The sequence below is a fragment of the Zeus faber genome (assembly GCF_960531495.2).
Source record: "Zeus faber genome assembly, chromosome: 21".
In the NCBI taxonomy this organism is placed as follows: domain Eukaryota; kingdom Metazoa; phylum Chordata; class Actinopteri; order Zeiformes; family Zeidae; genus Zeus; species Zeus faber.
The window spans coordinates 7,660,759-7,680,790 of NC_137208.1; the positions used below are offsets into that span (position 1 = coordinate 7,660,759).

General features: G+C 48.8%; 1 protein-coding gene across 1 annotated transcript in view; it reads left to right on the forward strand.

The window, feature by feature from the left end:
• tafa5a (TAFA chemokine like family member 5a) overlaps positions 1 to 20,032 on the forward strand; it is a gene marked incomplete at both ends in the record, with an annotated part of 86,498 nt that overhangs the window by 18,688 nt on the left and 47,778 nt on the right. The window contains one exon of the mRNA XM_080022363.1: positions 16,937 to 17,086. Coding sequence (XP_079878489.1) covers positions 16,937 to 17,086 — 150 coding nt within the window. The remainder of the gene's footprint in view (positions 1 to 16,936; positions 17,087 to 20,032) is intronic.

The following is a 20,032-nucleotide window of genomic DNA, read 5'->3' on the forward strand; positions in this document are numbered from 1 at the left end:
GGCAAAAGTAAAGGAATGATTTGACGACCGACTGATTGGAAAGTGACAAAGAGTAATGAGATTCTAACCTTTTGTGAATTTGGCCCAAATGTCTGATATCTGCTTTAAAGGAGCGACAGATAACTTTTGTGCTTTTATTTATCATTATAAAGTTAATGTTGATTGCACAGTGTAATGGCTGTAGAATAATGACACCGTCTGCGTTTAGATTGGTTCCCTATAAGCTTTGCTATCACCTGCAATTCGGCTGCCGCCGGGTACGAATCCCCCGGAAAATGATGGATTTACGACAGTGGTCGACCAATGCGCAACCATTAGCGGAAATGGTAGTGGAGCAGTCCACTCCACGTAGATCATAAACCCTTGAATATAAAAAACACTCACTGCAATCGGTTGAGACATGTAAACGTTACAGTGCTTTCTATCCAGAAAAACAGCAGTTCCCCCGTTTACTTATATTTGTTTACAGGCCAGTCTTGCCAAAGCAACGGGCCGAAGCGGTCAATGCGGCGTCTTTGTAAATATGTCTATGATTGTGCATCCGAAATAAATCAAATCAAACTAAAATTGTGACAGTTTACATGTACCTGTTCAATGAAAATGCTTCTTTCTATTTTCTCACGTCCAAAGCGGTGTTGATCGTTTCCACGGAGCGCTCTGAGGAAAACGTCAAGTTTTCTTTTGCCCCTTTAACATTGTATTTCGTATGCGAAGTATGTGGCGTATTGCTGGGGACCTAAGGATGTGCAGCGTCTAATTTGGTGGAATTTGGACACGCAACACGTGTGATATTAATAACCCTTCACAGCAAACAGCGAGCGGGCGGGGCCGGAGGGCTCTGCGACTGAGTCACAGAAAGCGTCTTAACCCCGGTGTTTAACCGGCATTTTCATCTTCCAAAGCGGAACACGCGACTGAATCGTTGACATTTTGTCAAACTGCCATTAAAATATCTTAGAAAGTCGTACATTTTGAACGGACCTGCGCTAGTTTCGGTAGTTTAACAAAAACACTTAAAAACTGCCGAGTGCTGGTGGCAGGAGAACTGGAAATGGGAAGCCTCGTGCCTTGCTCAAAGGCACTTTAATGGCGTCGGCGTGCTTTTATTTTTTATCTCCCCTCCCGCATTGTCTCCAGCATGTCCTGTTTGATCAAGGTGTTTTAAACTTGAATCACTCATTTTTACCCAACACCCTGTCCCAAGTGTTGAGTCAATTAAAAAACTACCTCTGTTCCTTGGATTACATTTCTCACAAGCTGCGTTTCTCAGTCCGCGCTTTGTGCGGTATAATTAGACCCGTTGCCGTTATGCCAGAACGTTATGACTGATCCTTCTGTGAACCCAGACGCAGACACGGAGGCAGGTTGAAGCTCAAAGCGTGCGTTACCTACACTTAAACACCAAGAGACCAGAGATTTGAAGTATGAAATGCTGCCTTCAGAGACTCCCGGAGATTCAGAGAAATTACTGCCAGACTACTGTCATGGAAGGTGGAGATGGGGCCGCGGGCGAGGCATAAAAACACGAGGGATGACGGAGCAATGCAGGACGGCTCAGACAAACACTGAGGGAGCGCTGAGGACGTCTGCTGGTCAGGGTCGTCTGCTGGTCAGGGTCGTCTGCTGGTCAGGGTCGTCTGCTGGTCAGGGGCGTCGTATGGTCAGGGCCTCGATCCCCATCATCAATTGCTTTTCGAATGAATTGCATTTTCTATGTGCGATCATACAAGGGATCTTCAGCGTGTAACCGATAGTAATAGTTTACCAAAACAGCTGTTAAACTGAGAGCCTGCAGGTCGCTGTCCATGGTGCTGATTTATTTAAAATTTCATGAGGCAGCCTTTTTCTCGCCAAAAAAAGTGTTTTTCGAGTCTAAGCGCCGCTTGAATAAGCGCCCCGCTGTGAGGTGATGCATGTATTTTCACTTTGTCATGAAATTAACAATCCTTTATACAAGCCCTCCATACAGTGCCCAAAATTCCTGAGACGATGGTTAGGCTTCCCAAGATGGCTGTCGGGTGTCACAAATGACATATTCCATGTCATCACCTTAGGGGGTATCATGGGGCTGGGGAAGACACTAATATTCTGTAAATATTTTCCAGGTAATGTTTTTTTTCAGGCGGCGTTTAACGCTTAGTTTCCAACATACGTGACATGCCTCACAAGAATTATCCATTTGAAACGATGCTTTTGAGACAGGAGATGTAATTACGATCCAATAATGCGGTCCGCGCACAATTATTCCCTATAGGTTTCGCATAAAACCTCTACAGAAGAGCTTTGTAATTGAGCACCTGCTATTATAATCATAGTCGCATCAACCCGCCTTGCCTCGTTTAATTCCATTCTTTTTGTGTGGTCGCGGCGACATCAGCAGCCACCGAAACATCAAATACGGGGCAGTATGCCTATGGCCGCAAACATTTTTTCTGCAGATGAAAACAGAATCCTATTAGCAGTAGCTTTTATATTCTCATATACACATATACACATGCACATACACATATACACATGCACACTGGTCAAACATGCTATGAAATACTGCATTATACATAATCAAATGTGTTTACTTTGCATTGTGTTTATTTTGATGTCGGATGCTTTCATCCAAACTAATATAGCGATCAGAGATAGTGCACGTCTACTTCTGCAAGCACACACTGAGCCACGGGAAAGAACAGTCGTGCGACTATAAAATGAAAGACTTTCCTCTGTGTCTGACAGCCTGCCGCCCCCGGCCATGTTCCCACTCCTTTCCTCGAGACATCAATCCCGCAACAAATTATTTATGTGCAGAACGTGTAAAAACGAACAAAAAAAAGAGGGCGAGCGACTCCCTCCTCTATCCCCCTCTGCCTCTCGGCTCCCTCAACCCGGGCAACATTTTCCCGGGCCCGAGCGTTCCAGTTTCGCGCGAGCGACGCAAAGAAAAACAAACGAAAAAAGATAAACAACAAAAGTCCGACCCCGGGAAAAGGGAAGGCGCGGAACAACGGGCGTGCGAGAGGCAAGCGAGAGGCAGCGGAGCGATCGCCCGACGTGAGCCGGGGACTGAGGGAAGAGGGGGGGGGGGGGGGGGGGGGGGGGGGGGCGATGGAGGGGGAGAAGAGGGGAGGGTAGCGTGGAGGACGGGATCTGGCTGATTCACGGAGGTCAGAGCGTAAAACGCACGGTCGTCACCGCTGTTTCTCTCTCTCTTTCTCTCTCTCAGCCTGTGTTGCATCTCCTTCACCTCTCTCACTCGCCCTCTCAATCATCCTCCTCTCTCTCTCTCTCGCTCTCTCTCGCTCTCTCTCTCCCCCCTACTCCCACACAAGCAGAGGCGAACACACGGCAACTTTTGAAGTCTGACGGAAGGCGGCGGCTGCTGCGTCCTCCCCGCCTGTCGGCCTGTGATTGGCGTTCCTGCTTCACAGGATACTAATTGGCGGAGCCGCTAATCAGGCGCCGCGCGGCACTGCTCCTGCATTGTTTCTTTTTGGGGGTGTTTTTTTTTCGGGGGGGGGGGGTGCAGCGATTCAGTGCTTTCCAGCATGACACAGCTGAAGACTCGCTTCTCTGACTCGGGGCTGGGGGAAACAGGCAGGGTTGACAGCGTTGTTCTGCCTTTTCTTTGCGGGTCTTTTCTCCCTTTCCTTCTCATTTTGTTCATTATGTCACTTGGGTGTCGGACAGCGGTTCAGCCCCGTCTGGTCGCGGTCCTTGACGTCAAAGTACAACAGAGAGCGAAATTGAAAGAAGTAGTGACACGGAGGAAGAGGGAGAAAGACACGGAGCAAACAGAGTAAGGTGAGGCACAAAGTCCCGAAGAGAGAGAGAGAGAGAGAGAGAGAGTCAGCAGAACCAAGGGCAAATATAAGTGTATACTGGACATTCAAGAGTGTATACGAGGAAATGAGAGATACAGTAAAAGAGTTCATAGGATTTAAGAGATGAGTGAACGTAGGATACTAGAGTGTGTATAGGATGTGAGACAGACATCATAGTGTAAAGACAATATAAGCGATATAAGAGCGTATATGTGCTAGAAGAGTGTACAGTGTATAGGATATAAGGGGTACTGTGTAGGAGTGTGTTTTCATGCCACGAATAAGCTTTCGACGGTACAGAAGCTGAGCGCAAATGGAGCAAGGGAGATTAGAAGACGGCCATGCTGATCCAGGCCCTTAACAAGGAGCCATGCACACGTTACTGTATATGCTAGGGATGCAATGCTTCACGGTTTGTTATCGAACCGCTCGGTATGCCCCTATTGTTCAATACGCACACGTGAACCGCGCGGTATTACGATATCATGGTAAAAGTCCACCGGACACGGAGTAGCGTAAGGCCGCAAGATGTCAAGTCGGAAAATAAAGCCCTGGGATGGCAGTGCCCCGTTTTACTCTGAACTTCTCTTCAGGCACTCGCTTCCATTCTCACCAGGTAGTGTTGTTCAGGAACGATCCGATTCTTTTGAACGGCTCTTTTGTAGGAATGAAGGGAACCGTGTCCCGCTGGGTGATGAGTCCGACAGTTCTGTGTTGTTTGTTTAAGTGGCCGTCTCCTGCCGCCGGAAAAGGTTTCCCCCTCTCCCTGTAAGACGTAGCCTATGCTCCTCCCTCGCCAGGAGGTGCCCTGGCTGAAAAGCAACGCACCCACTGTCACGACAGGTTCACAAAGCCAAGTCACACACGCACTGGTCTGACTGTGAGGTTTTATTTCAATAAGTTATTTTACTATTTTTCACTATTTTTACTATATTTGTGGGAAAATACTGTTTATACCTGTTCCACACAAAAATAACTATAAAACTGGTTTCATTTTTAGTGAAACGTTTTTAAAATATGTTATATATAAATAAATAAATAGTAACGAAAATGGATATTTGAATTATCCACTTACCAAGACACCTCCCCTCAAATCAGATTAACTTATGCGAATTATACCACCCCACAGTCATACACAGAGCATTACACTAGTTATTTGTGGCAGACTACTATAAAAACATTTGCACTATTTTAATTTAAAAAACAACGTGTGTCTTGAATAACAATGTCATGAATATAAAGATAACCAGACCGTTACCATGGCCCCTAAACTGTGAAACATACCGAACCGTGAGCCCACTGTACCGTTGCATCCCTAGTATAAACTGTATCTATCAGTTCATCCAGGAAATCATGGTTTGGGAAAGCAATAGTCAATGCAAACTCAATCCATCTCTGCAATATTTGCAAGAGAAATTGAACAAAATTGATGGGACTTTTGTGAGCTTAAACTTGTCTCTCCTTCCCCGCAAAGACATAGCCTACTCCATGTGTGTACTATTTACACACTAAACATAGGGCACACACAGCCGTGCTAAAACCAATCCATCCAGCCGGACTCAAAACCACAGTCCTGCGGTCCTCCTGTAGCTGCCGGTCTGTCCTGTCCCTCCCCTGAGCCTTCGTCCCGAGGGTCAGAACATGGAGCTAAAACAAGGGACAATGCATCCACATAAGTTATTCATTTCAAATGAGCGCTGGGCGACAAGGGGAACCAGAGGGCGGAGCCGGGGCTGGAGAACGGTTCAACTTCATGCAAATCAGCGGTGACGCGACGTAGCGACGGGAGCCGTTGGATGACCGCTGCGGGGGTCGGATGTGCTCGTCCGATCCACATGTTCTTTCCTATCAGAGTTTGTTGCAGCTCCGGCTGCATTTCTGGGCCTGTATGACCCTGTTGTTGAGATCCCTGGTGGAGTTGATGCCATGTGTCAATGTAGACGTTTCAATGGGAGAACACCATTAGTAAGCATGAATGATGATTTATTTGACAAGCGGGCGTCTACACGCACGTTCTCTCTGCAAACCAATTATTGAAAACATTGTCACGAAAGTCGTGCACCGTCACAATGATTTTATCTGCAAAAGACTTGGCGACATTACGTCATTACACATTTCAGAGAAAAAAACATTGATCTACACACTGCAAATACTTGTTTGGCGGCCAAACAGCCACACAAGTTAAATACATAAATAGTTGAACAATTGTCTCTTTTTATAAATTTGACTGTATGCCTCCATCATCGTAGGAACCTATAATAGAGTAATAATTCATGTCTGGCTATTGCAGAAGAGCCATTTATTGACATTGGAGATTGGAACATATCCATGGGTAAACGGTTCAAACACACCTAATTCAGATTCTATTCGTTGTGACATTTATAACATGGGTTTTAAATTCCATCTAAATTTGGATGGAAAGGATTATGTAGAAACCGTGACGGCACTGCATGCAAGTCCCTGCCGGTGTTGGTGCTGGTTTGGTGAAATGATGTCACTGTGAAGCGACATAGCGTTGTTAGAATAAAGAGCAGTATTCTCTTGGGAAAACAACAACAACAACCAAAACAAAACCTTAATTGGAGCAGGAAGTGACACTGCATGCTTACAGTATCATGGTTGTATTAGTTTCGCTGTGTATACGTGTTACCCAGGGTTACCGGGGTCATCTGTGGTTGTTGTCGCCCCCCCCCCTTCCCTTTCTCCCGCAGCCTTAATTGATGATCGTCCATTGTTTCGCACCAACACTCGGGTTATTAAACAAGAGTTCATTATTCTAAAACACTCACGGTAAAGGTGGAAAAGATTAAAAAAAAAAAAAAAGAGGAAGAATCTCCGGGGAACGCACCATTCTTTGCGCGCGTTATCCAAGGTCAAAGCAGGAAAAAGGGGGCCATTATGAAAATCATATTATACACGCTACGGACGCCGTTGAATTAATTTGAACCGCAAGTCAATACAAAAGAAAAAAAAAGTGCATTACATTAATAGAAATGTGTGTCAAGGGCCTCCTCCGCCCCAACCGGCGTCCTACATGGAGACTCATACGTTACGGCTGCGTGAAGCGACGCTTCCGCTAATGAAATCTCCCCCCCCCCCCCCCGTAACGTGGAGGACGGGTGAGAACGGTGAGAAGCGTCCTCCCGAACGCCCCGCCGCATTTTCAACCCCGCGCCAGATGTTCGCCGGTGGCCTTTGCTCAAAACTGCCGCTGAAAGTGCGGCTGGCGCGGTTCACGCGGTATCTGGACTTTTTTCATTTATTTATTTTTTTGCTTTCGACAACGCGCCGCGCGCCGTTGTTCTGGTGCGCGAAGCGGTGCCTGCGACGTGGCGAAGAACGCTCTGGCGCTCTCATCACCCGTCGTTGTGGGGACGGGTGATGAGTCCGGACACCACCAGCCTCCCGAAGAACATGTTTGAATTGCAGAGCGAGAGGAACGCCCCTTCCCTCCCTCCCTCCCTCCTCCTCCTCCCTCCCTCCCTCCCTCCTCCTCCTACCTCCTCATCCTCCCTCCCTCCCTCCCTCCCTCCCTCCTCCTCCTCCTCCTCCACCTCCCTCCCTCCATCCTCCTCTCTCCTCCCTTCTCCTCCTCCTCCTCCTCCTCCTCCTCCCTCCCTCCTTTCTCCCTCCCTGCTCCTCCTCCCTCCCTCCTCTCTCCGTGTGGTCGCCTGGAGCTGCATTGTGAGGGCGCTCGAAAACGTGACCTCGCCGCCTTCGGCATTAATCTAGAGAGACGACACAAGGATTTACTCTTGGGCTGTGTGTGTGTGTGTGTGTGTGTGTGTGTGTGTGTGTGTGCGTGTGTGTGTGTCTGGGTGTGTGGGCGGGGGGGGGGCGGGGGGGGTGGCCAAAAAAACAAACAAACGCAAATAATACACTTGTGATGAAGTGTATTATTTGCTTTTTTTGTAGAGTGAGTGGGAAACAGTGTGACTGTGGTTGCTTAGCAACATTTGCAAAATAAATAATGATGAAAGAGAAATTAAAAATCAGAACAACACAATAAACTACCAAAAAATAAAAAAATAAAAAAAAAATCAGTTCAGACGGAGCGGGAAAATATGGACACGGCTGGAGGGGTTTAGTTATTCAGTTTGTACGCTTACCAGCTTGGACTGAGTGCGTGTATGTCTATGTCTATGTCTATGTCTATGCATTTGTCTATTTGTTGTGTGTGTGTTTGTGTGTGTGTGTGCGTGTGCGCGCGCGCGCGTGTGCGTGTGCATACACATGTGTGCGTGTCCAGCCTCGCATGTGCTGCTTGCCCAAGCATTTTATGGAAAAGGGCATCTATGGAAAATTAAATCACTTCTCGGAGCGGTTCCAAATAGCGAGCAAGGCGCCCAGACAGGCACGAAGACCCCGGAATAGATTGGGCACTCCGCCTTTCTCCCTCCCTCCCTCCCTCTCGCTCGCTCTCTCCCTCTCTCCCTCTCTCATTCTCTCGTCATGATGAGATAGAGGGACCCTAATGAGAATTGTACCCAGAATTCTCCCTTGATTTCTGGCGGCGCGGGCAGGGCCTTAATATTTCGCAGGCCAGCCATATGATGAGTTTGAGGTCGTTCAATCAGCGACTGCGGCGGGGAGAAATTAATGTCTATTTTAGAGCGTGGGCCGTGAGTCCAAGATTTGGCAAACGGCATCTCCCTGTGATTCACTGTGATTTTTTTTCTTTCCCCCCCCCCCCCCCCCCTACTTTTTCTAAATTTCGCATTTGGTGCCGAAACCTCAGCGGAGAAGGGAGACGGCGTGGCCCAAGGTTAATACATGCCGAATGGGAACTTGAAACCGAAATGCAGGGGCAACGGCTGAGGTGCGCCAAGAGAGCGGTGCCACAGTGCAGCCGGAAACACGTGAATTCATATCGGTCACGTAAGCGGGAGGATCATATCGGAATTCGATAAAGATATTGAGGCTGGAACCGATGCGGAATAAAGGGTCTTTTGGAAAAGGAATGTGAAGTGGAAAATGCACATCACACGTGTGGATAATTGCGAAAACAGCGGTGCGCATACTCAACTGGGTAATCTGGTCTGGGAATGTTTCCAAAATGCGGCTTGGGTTTTTTTTTTTTCTTTTTAAACCGGCAAAAGCCTCGGTAATGAAGGTTTTTCATCACACTTTTTGTCCGGTCGCCCACCTCGGACGACCGAGGCGTGAGGGGAAGCACGGGAACGCCCACCGAGTTCTCTCCCGGAGAGACGTTCGTTTGCCCATCGTTCCCCGGCTGTTCCCGTCCTTCCCCTCAACTTCGTCCAGTCGCCATTGTTCTGGAGGGGATCAGGTTCGAACCCCGGGGCGTTTGTAATCCAACACCCGGGACGATTAGTGCCAGCGGCGTTGCTTGAAGGGGAGGCTACCTTCAAGCTGCAAGGAGCGCGTCGGGCAGACGGCAAACACACCGCCGCCCGGCTCAAGAGGCGTAACCGACCTCCCGAAACGTCTCGACGCGAAGGGGACAACTCGGGCCCGTTATGTTCCGAGATGGCGCTCACACAGCCCCCACACGGCCCACGGCCCGGGCACACCTCCCGCTTCACCGCTTCACCTGCTGCTTGGTCGGCTCCGCAAAACAAAAAAGTAAAAAAAAAAAAGACCTCTGATTAGGCTCGTTAGAGAACGCCGTTTAAAATCCGGGCCCGCCAGACCTCGGGGATGAGAGGGAGGCACATCAAGGCCCCGCTAATGCAGCACTTGGATCCAAAGTGGGATTTCAGACTCGCAGTCTTGGCATCCACCTCTGCTCTTGGGCAGGGTGGCTGTAGAGCCCTGGGGGTGATATATTATTTTTGGGCTGGAAGTCGCCAACACACACACACACACACACACACACACACACACACACACACACACACACACACACACACACACACACACACACACACACACACACACACACACACACACACACACACACACACACACACACACAAGCTTGCGTTCCGATGACATTAAACTGCTCGGATGCTGATCCTGGGTTAATTGGGGGGATATATGGGGAAGAAATATTGCAGTGCTTATGGTTTTGAGAATTCATTTTATATGGTGCAGAGAGCTGAGACCCCGTGTTTTTCTCACACACACACACACACACACACACACACACACACACACACACACACACACACACACACACACACACACACACACACACACACACACACACACACACACACACACACACAATGACTAGACAGCTGATTCACATATTAAAATGGTAATCTGTAAGATTTTATCTCGTTCAAGAAATCCCATATTTGATATTTTATTTAGCTGCCACTAAGAAACAGCCATTCAGTGACATTTTGTGTTGTGCTCCTCATACAGTACATGCCCCCCCCCCCCCCCCCCCCATTGTTGCTGGGTAAACCTGGATTTTCCGAAAAACAAACCTTTTTTTTTTTCCGAGGGGAATTCTAGGACTCCTGGGAGTGCAAGCCACCCAACACAAACAGCGTGGTGTGGCGGCGGTGTGGTTTGAGCAGCCACACCTGTCTCGGGTCTCGGTAACTGGGCCGAGGAGCCCTTGTCTTGACGTGTTTCCCATCTGCTCCGGGCTTGTTCCAGCTCGCCCACTCCCGACAATAAAACCGGTGTGCTTTCAACCCCATCGCCCGTGTCTCCGCGTCGGAGGGCTCCGCTGAGGTGCGGCAGGCGAAACCGCCGCAAAAAAGTTTTGTAGGTTACCTCCGACGCCGCAGATAGCGTTCCGCACCTTCATTTGTTTTGCATGTTGTGCCTGCTACCAGCAATCAACACAGCCCCGGTGATTTCTAATGCGGCACGACACCGCCGACAATAATCCTCCCCCGTTGATCCTTTCTTTGATACGGACGGCTGAAAAGCAGGAGTTACACCAGTTACCACGACCAACTGAAAGCTATAGCGTAATACCCTCAACACAGATTAAAGCCACATTTATTTTATTGCTCAGAGCCTGTGAGCTGTTTGATGTGATTTCCCTCTGGCAAACTTTTTTTTTTGGGGCGAGGGGGGTACATTTTTGGAATGGAGCCCGTGCGCTGACCAAAAGGGTAACACGGCATTCTGAAAGCGACTGCTAATTAGAAACTTGTTTTGTTCCACTCGGGCTTCAGTGTCTGGAATACATTTTCTGGCAGAATGCATGCGCGCGATGCACCGAGAGGAATAATTTGAAATAAAACACACACGGGCTGGTCGTGGGCAGCGCGGTATGTGGATCAAAGCATTTTCTTCCCCCGCACGCACCCGCGCACCTTAGTATGTAATTCATCACAATAAAACAGCCGATTCAGCCCTTGAAAATGTTTGCGGGCCAGGAAACACAAAATAGATCCATATGATTCAATCCGAGATTTATTAATTGAAGAATCGCACCTTAACGAGAAAAAAAAAAAAAAAACAGATACTATCCTTCAATCTTCGGGGCAAGAGGAGGCCACGAGCTGCAAGGGAGTGAGGGGTGGAGAAAAAAAAATCAATCACGTCGCTCGACCTTGTGTGCTGCACTGGACATTTGTCAAGTGGACGTGTATCGGAGAACAATTGTAATGCGCTCGGGAGTGTGGAGAGGGAAAAATAGAGCATGGGAGCATGTCAATAATATTACATTGTTTTAAGCTGTATGCCCGGCCACACGAATCCATCTTCTGCCGTGCAGGAGCCTTCATTTCACTCTAGGGCAGCCACACATACGTTTTAATCAGCCATTTGGCTGGCCAAGCTGACAAGCACTCAACAACAGGAGCTGATAAGGGCGATGATAAATCCGAGCACCGCCGGAAGACGCCTCGGATTCATTCCCGGATTTATCCGTCCCGCCGTCCGCGGGGCTGTTTCGGAGAGAGAAGCGCATTCAAAAGTTGGCCGGAAAAGCCGCGAAGGGATTTTGGATATGGTGAATTTGTAGATCCTAACTTTGGTAATCGATTAAGCCATGTGCGTCTTGTCATTTTTTTTTTTTTTTGCTTGTTATGGGCAGAAAAAAAAAAAAAAAAAAAAGGTTCTTTATTGATTTTTCTGGTTTTCTGGTGTAGTTTACTCGGAGGTTGATCAGCGGAACAGTTGGGCGTCCGATATCCCCAGGGTTACAGAGAGATAAAAGGGCAATTCGTGTCTTTCTGAAAATATATATTTATATAGACAGTATATTGTTTAGGTGTGCATTTCAGTGGCTATGGTATCCCCAGCAATGCACTTTATATATGGCTGAGCCCCCGGGATGCTCGGAGCGATTTCTTTAAGGAGGGAAGGAATGGAGTCATCCCCGCGGCATTCGGGAAGTGACACTGGCTGGTCCTTAAGTTCCCTTCGATGGGTTTTTAGAGGGACTGTGCTGTGCAGACAACTGGAACGTTGATACCTGACTGTTTTGCACATTGTTAAAGAAATCCAATTCTTGTCCCCCCCCCCCCACCCCCAAAATCAGGGTTTATTTAAAGTGTACTATCCCGAGATCTCAACACACTTTCAGTTCAGAGAATTGACCGCCAACTGGAATATTATACATCATGAAAGATACAATTTAAAATGTCAAGCTTAATTTTGAACAAATAAACGTTTTAATATGGAGATGCCTCTGAAATAGAGGTGGTAGAGCAGTGGTTCTCACATTTTTTTAGTAGCGTGCCCACACTAAGATCTTTGTTTTAGTACCCCCTTCACTGGCATTGGGATAAAAAAAATAAAATAAAATTAACAAATTATTTACTGTATGTGGGTCATGTGTTTATATACATATATATACATATATATATATATATATATATATATATATATATATATATATATATATATATATATATACCTTGAGCACTTTTTTAAAAATGTTTTTAAATTTTCAGAGTACCCCCCTGCAGTACCCCTCGGGGTAAGAGGACAGTCAATTGAGAAACACTGAGTTAGAGCATTCTATAGGCTGGGAGCGCGGTGAGAGAAAGCGCATTCTCCCAGCTATAAGGCTTTTCATTTACCCTTGGTGTTGACAGATAGCCTTAATCCTGTGATCGAAGCAGGCGAGGTGGTATATAAGGTGCCGAGCGTCGGGGAAGAGAAGGTTTCTGTCCTCCGGAGATCGCCCTCCAGCCGGCTTTCACTGCCATTTTCAAATACCGAACCTCCAGAAATGAAATATTAAACATAGGCGGCTAACATGTACAGCCCGCAGTGCATAAAGGGAAGCTGAACAGATCACAGACACCTCACACCCTAGACTCAAAAGAACTGGGGCACTACAAAGCCGTTCCCTTTCTATCATTTGCAGGCCTGTCATACTGCCACAACAATTTCAGATCCATTTACTCACAAAATAAAACTTGGATCTATTCACAGCAATAATGCAGAGATATACTGTATATCCGCATGCAGTTCCCTCATGTTTGCTGGGGTGTTTTTTTTCCTCTATTATGTATTCCGTCGTTATGTGAAGGCACTCCGCCAGGAATGGAGGGCTACAGCACGAATGTGTCACGGCATTCTCAATGAGATGTCATTTTTAATAGGATTTGTTATTGCCGCAGACAAGACAAGGAACTCGCAGGCGCACCTGAAGCGGCCGGGGCCCGAGCCGGACGGCTGACGGACGGTTGCCGAGCTTCGTTCGCCTCCAGTTTGGGTGCACGCTCGCCGCCTTGGGATGGCACCAATGCTTCGTCAAATTGGGCGGGGAGGGCGGGCGGGCGAACACGGACGACAGACCGCAATGATATACAAATAATTAAGCGTTTCCGTTTCTCTCTGGCCATTATCTGAACTGCACTTTAACGCACTTCCACATTGTCTCCAACACTCGGCCACCACGGTTTCAACACATCTTTTTTACTCCGCAACTACATTGCGGTTGAGGTGCACAGCCGTCCTTCCTACTTTTTGCCGACTTTTTGCCAAGGAGGGGATGACGGAGGAGGCAGAGTCTGCTGGAGGGAGATAAAAGCCTGTGGCGGTGGAGTTGGGATGGGGATGTGGATGGGGATGGGAAGGTGTTAAACGCACACACATGTACAGAGACGAATGCACACAAGCACGCAAGACAACTCATTATCCGGCAAAACCCGGATAAGGCACAGCGGCAGCGAAAGGGGCGGAGGATAACGAGTGAGAGATGACGGAGGGGGAGATACGGAGGAGGGCGGGCATCCGTGTGGAGTTTGGGGGTAACAGCCACGGCGGTCGCTTTCGGCGGGCGTCCTCAGACCGATGCAGTTGCTGCGTGGTCTCGGCGTGGACGGCACGTCTCGCGTCCCCGACGGCTTGAATTGCCACGAATGGCGGTCGCCGTCCTGTCTCCCGTGCGTGTCCGTTTCCGCAGGTACCGCCGTCCCAACCTTAAAAAGCATACTGTATTTATTTATTTATTTATTTATTTATTTATTTATTTATTTTCTTCCTCCCAATTTCATGCCTGCGTGTCCGGTACTGAGATAGCAACGGGTCGCACGCTGTGTTCGCTTCCATGCAAGGCTGCAGAGAGAATCAACCAGCCTAGTGCCTGTGAAATTATGGAAATACACCTTCCAGCATCTCAAAAGCTGAGCTAAATGTTCTTTACCTTTTAAAAAACACTCACTCTACGAGTAGCTCCTGTGGTCGCCGTGTGTCCCTTTTCCACCGTATCTCAAAACGCATTCTGACCGAAATATGAAGCGGATCAAACCTCCCGTTCGGGAATACGAGCAAATAAGCGTTGGAACGATGAACAAAGCAAGCGAGCTCTCTGGAAGCTTCTACATTGTTGAAATAAGTCAGAAATAGTCGAAAAATCTATAATTAATCGCCTACATGCTGCTTTGGAGCCCTCCTCTGATATACTTGCAGGGCGCGTTTCCATACGCTTCATAAGTCTGGAAAGAAGAACGTCCTTGAAAATGAGTTCGGCAAAGCAGTGCTAGTCAATGGAGAGTTGAAAAAAAAAAAACCCCAAAAACCCCCAAAAAAACACCACAATCTGTATTCTTCAAGCAAAGCACACGGAAGCTACTAGTAATAGCAACATGCACGTTGCGCTTTTCTATCACCGCGAGGAGCGTATATAGCGTCAGAGTTGTTTGACAAAACCTCCGTAGCGCTGTCCAAGTTCCCCTCCAAAAGAAACAGGCCTGCTGGGATCGGCACGAGAGCTTGAGAGGAAACACGGAGGCGCGGCAGGAAACATCAGAGGAAAGACTGGAAACCCGCGCGGGGAGCGAGGGGAAGGAGAGACATCACTCCGTGACACTCTCGCGCACACACACCGTGGCTGAATTAATTGGGTACTTCTCCGGTGTATAGAATTAATAACACACATCCCGGTTTGGCGCCGCTCGGCCCCCGAGGGAGGCACCACGGGAACGCAGAGATACGCCCGCACGGGGCACGCAGGACGCCATGTCAGACGAAACGAGTGCTTTACGAGCGCCGACCATAATGTGTGAAGTAATATAATACTTGAACACGTACACGCCCTCGAAACACGCTCTTCGCAATATTGGCAAATGAACACAAAGAGAGCCCGGCTCATTTCTGTGGCGGCACAGTCACGTTTCAACAAACAGATCGACACCATGGGGTCTTGACCCCCATCCCCCCGGGCAAAGAAAGACTCCCAGGGGAAAAATAAAGCCTCGACCAAAAAAAAAGGGGTCACAAAGGGAGAAAATCCGCCTCATAGAACAACCGTGCAGCGGTGGATGCGGAGCGGGCATGATCCCCGCCGTCACGTAACAAGTCTGATGCTACACATACAGTATATATAAAAATATAAATATATATATATATATATATATATATATATATATATATTATATAACACAGTGGCGATGGTGGCACAAGCAACCAAACCCTCCGAAAATATTCTCTTCCATCATGGCCACCTTACTGTAGGTGCCACCGAGCGGTTGGGGTGTGATGGATCCCCATTACCCTGGCCGCGACCCCCGGTGGCCTCGCTCCATTAAGCCACACGCCCCAGGTGCACGGGACTAACGTCCAGATTAAATCACAGGATAAAGCTCCTCGTGCCAATCACAATTAGAGCCAGATAAGCCTCCGCGGGATGGCAATCGCCCCCCCCAGCCCCCTCCCCGCATACAGACAGAGGTTAATTTGTGAGTAGCAGGGGGCCGTTGAAAGGGCAAAGGTCACCTGATTGAATACAAGGAAGATGGACGGAAGAAATGTGTGTGTGTGTGTGTGTGTGTGTGTGTGTATGAAGGTGGAGCTTGACACCAATTACAAAGTTCATCGGTATTCACGTCTTTCACTCCTGGCTAATGAGTGTATTACGTCCGTGGGAAAGGCTGCTAAAAGTCAGGCTTTAACGGTGAAGAGCCGATGGAATTCTGGGATTCTCCACGTCGGCCGGAATGATCCTTTTGATTGCAGAGCGCTAAGCCAACCTTTACGCATACATCCAATTCCATGGGGGGCGTTTGACTCGTCTAATGAGCCGCGTTTTTATTTTTTTTAATCTTTTAAAATATCTGTTTTTTTGTTTTTCTTTAATTCCCCACATGCGGTTAGGCTCATACAGCCACACTCCGGCACGCCCGCGACGACCCGCCATCCTCCTATGGTTCCGCCTGTGATAGGCGGAACTAAAGCGGTAAAAGTGTCGGAGGATCGTTCAGGGTCCCCGCGCGCCCCTCAGCGGTCTCCCCAAACCCCCTCCTCTCTTCTCGACCTTTAAGGATCAATGTCGGCCCATTCCACCCCTGTACCGCTCCCATAAGGGTATCCATCCCCTTCCCTCTTCTCAACCCCTATCTGACGACCATCCCTGTCCCCCTTGATCTTCTCTACCTCATCTCAAGGATCTCTGGTTCCTTTTACTCCTGAAAACGCACGACGCTACTTATTCCTATAGAAGCTTTCGCTGTGCTGTACTGTTGGTTTGACGACTACCGACAAAATGTACTTATTATAAGTCACTTTGCCCCACAGCGTCTGCTGAATGACGTAATGCAATGTTAAACACGGTGCTCAGAAAAATGGGTTTTGCTCAAGGGCGGTTTGACGGTAACCTTTGCCAAAAGCCCACTTGTCCGGCATGAACGTTTCTGTTCCTCGCGATTGCACACATTTTTGAAATCACACACACACACACACACACACACACACACACACACACAAGATGACCTCATCTCCACCACTGTCACTTCCAGGCCAGCTGGCGGCGGGGACATGCGAGATCGTGACGCTGGACAGGGACAGCAGCCAACCGCGGCGGACCATCGCTAGGCAGACGGCCCGCTGCGCCTGCAAGAAGGGCCAGATCGCCGGAACCACGAGAGCCCGGCCCGCCTGCGTGGACGGTAAGAGGAGGGAGCAGCGCTCGCAGAGTTGGCGGCCGGACCCGACATCTCTCAGGGGGCCTGGACGCCCCAGCGCCCAAAGCGTGACTCGTCTCGGGGGCCAGTGCACAGTTCGGATTGAGGGTTTGAGTGTGGGAGGGGTTATGAGGGAGGGGCGCAGAGTCTCGGGATCAGTGTTCAGGATTTCGCCCCGCACCGGTTTGCATGACACGGCGAAGCGGACGTGCGACATTGAAGCACGCCAGACCGCAGATTGAGCGAGTGATTGCAAGGACCGCCTCGTTTTACGGTCCTGGCAGAAATGAGGGAGCCTGAATATACGGAAGCTCGGGGCGACTTTTAAAAATAGACGTATCATTTGTGTTTTGCTTCTATAATTTGGCAACTCTAAGATGTTCTTTATTGCATCCCATCTTGCCGCACACACGCGCACACACTTTTTACTGCTTGCATTTCTCATACATACATTTAGAAATATTATTGCCATGAGCATCAAACTCCCATCTCCTGAAACACAATCTTATTTGTTTATCGTCTGGTTTTTTTTCCCGCACCCAGGCTTTGTTCTTTTGGGAACGTCAAGACAGACAGAGCAATAGCACCAGGAAAAGAGAGGGAGGGACGACGGCGGAAAGAAAGGGAAGGAGGCAAAAATAAATAAATAAATGAATAAAAATCAAAAGCAAAAGGAACAAAGCGCGAGAGAGTGGGAGACAAAGATACGGCGCAAAATATCTCAAAAAGCACAAAATGGGGATTCGAATCAGTTTTAATCTGCTCGGGCCTTTGAGGATTTGCGCTCTTTGGCGAAATACTATCTCGCCCCGACCGACACGCTCCGTGTCCTTCAGGTATCGCTGCCTGGTCATCTCACGCGGGCAGGATAATCCATACACCCCTGTCAACTCCGGGCCACAGAGGTCCCCGTCGCTATCTGGTGACGAAAGGGGAGGCGCGGATCCAGTTCCTATTTTCCATCTTACAGCGCACTGATATCTGTTTACCGCTTTGAGGAGGTGAAAGTTGTAGATAATCCGCCGGGCGAGATAAGCCTCCCATGGCAGCGGCGTTTGATACGGGAGGGGGGCGTCTGCGAGGAAACTTAAAAAAAAAAAAAAAAGAAACGAACAAAACCCTGACGAGGATGTGGCGAGTGTGTGACACTCACTCACTCACTCACTCACTCACTCACTCACTCACTCACTCACTCACTCACTCACTCACACACACACACACACACACACACACACACACACACACACACACACACACACACACACACACACACCACAGGGGGCCCCCGGTGCTGCCCCCCCACCCCCACTGTTGCATAAATACATCACTCTGCGCTTATCTGCAATTTCATGCCGCTGGGCCTCCTTTCCCTTTGTCTGGGAGCCGATGTTGACATCCATTAGGAATGAGTTTGCATGCGCTGGTGAGAAAAAGAGCGAAGGAGGGAGGATGAGACTCCGATGAAAACCTCGTAACGTCGACGCCGGTTGCGTAACTGATCTGATCGGTTCGGATCGCCTTTCTTTCTTTTTTTTTTTTTTCCAGCCAATGTTAGAAACGTCGCAACAGAGAAAAGGTGAATTAGGTGCGTTTCCATCAGTTGGATTGAGGAAAATGTAATCCCCACCCCAACTACAACCTCGTTATCTCTCTTTATCACGTTTTTTATGCTCCCGTCTTCAACGGCAATAAATGGCCCTTCTGCAAAAAGTAGACGTGTATTATTACGCGTTGTGTTTTATGCCTCCATTAGAGCGCCATAAAGCCAACCAAAAACGGAGCAAAGGCAGTCGTCAGCAGAGCCTTTGTGATCGCAACTGCCCTAATTCCACAGACCTCGAGCATGAATTATTTGCCCTTCGGGAGTTCCGGCGGTTTCTCACCGCGGCGGTTGTGCCGCAGCAGGGGAGCATCTCCAGGTAGAAACGTGCGAGTGTTGTTCTGGGTCGTGCTGGGGGGGGGGGATGATCTGACACCTCGTGGCGTCCCCCCCCGCCCGGTGCATGCCGGGAGCGCTCGGCGAGGCGTGTTCCGGTGTTGCCGCGCCGAAGCACCGCAGGCGGCCAGTCCCCGGCTTGAGTCACAGCGTATGAGATCACTGCTCTGATTCAGGAAAGGACGGAAGTTGAGGGCGGAGTCTTTGGGGGAAATATAGTGGGCCACGCCGCCACCGTCCATAGACGGTGAGATGGAGGTGACCACCGTTAGTTGCGTCACGGGGATCACATCTCCTTCGCACCCAATTCATCTTTGCAGACTTTTAACAGCGATAATAAAAATGGTGCGGGTGTGTGTGTGCGTGTGTGTGTGTGAGCACCTCGACTACACACAATGCTCATGCTCAATGATCAACGAGTGGGAAACGAAAAAAAATAAAGAATTACAGCACAATTTAACAAAGCAGATTAAAGCCAACACAACTCCCATTTCACCATCCCGGTAGAGGACACGGCGCTGGTCTGCTTTTCATTGGTCAGAGGGGATGGACAGATGGACAGATGGACAGATAGATAGATAGATAGATGGGCAGACAGACAGACAGACAGACAGACAGACAGACAGACAGACAGATAGATAGATGGACAGATGGAATATTACACTTCTGAATGGAATTAACCCTGTTTTACAGATTGCGTTTCATTACAATAATTGCCAAAAACCTTCGCATACAAATCCACCAAATCCCCAGACTTCCCGTAAGCACGGGACTCGGAGCTGCTCCCGTTTGGAAAAACCCCCTCCCCCCTTCAAAACACAATCACACCGGGAAATCGATGAATCGTTCCGCCCTATTCAACGGCGAAGTAAACGGCGAAGTAAACCGCTCGCGCCGGAATGTTTTTTGGTGTTTTTTTTCTGGTCACAAACTCATCTGCGCCTCCCCTGTACATCACCGTGGCAACAGGTTGGAACCGCCGAGCCATCGCTGTC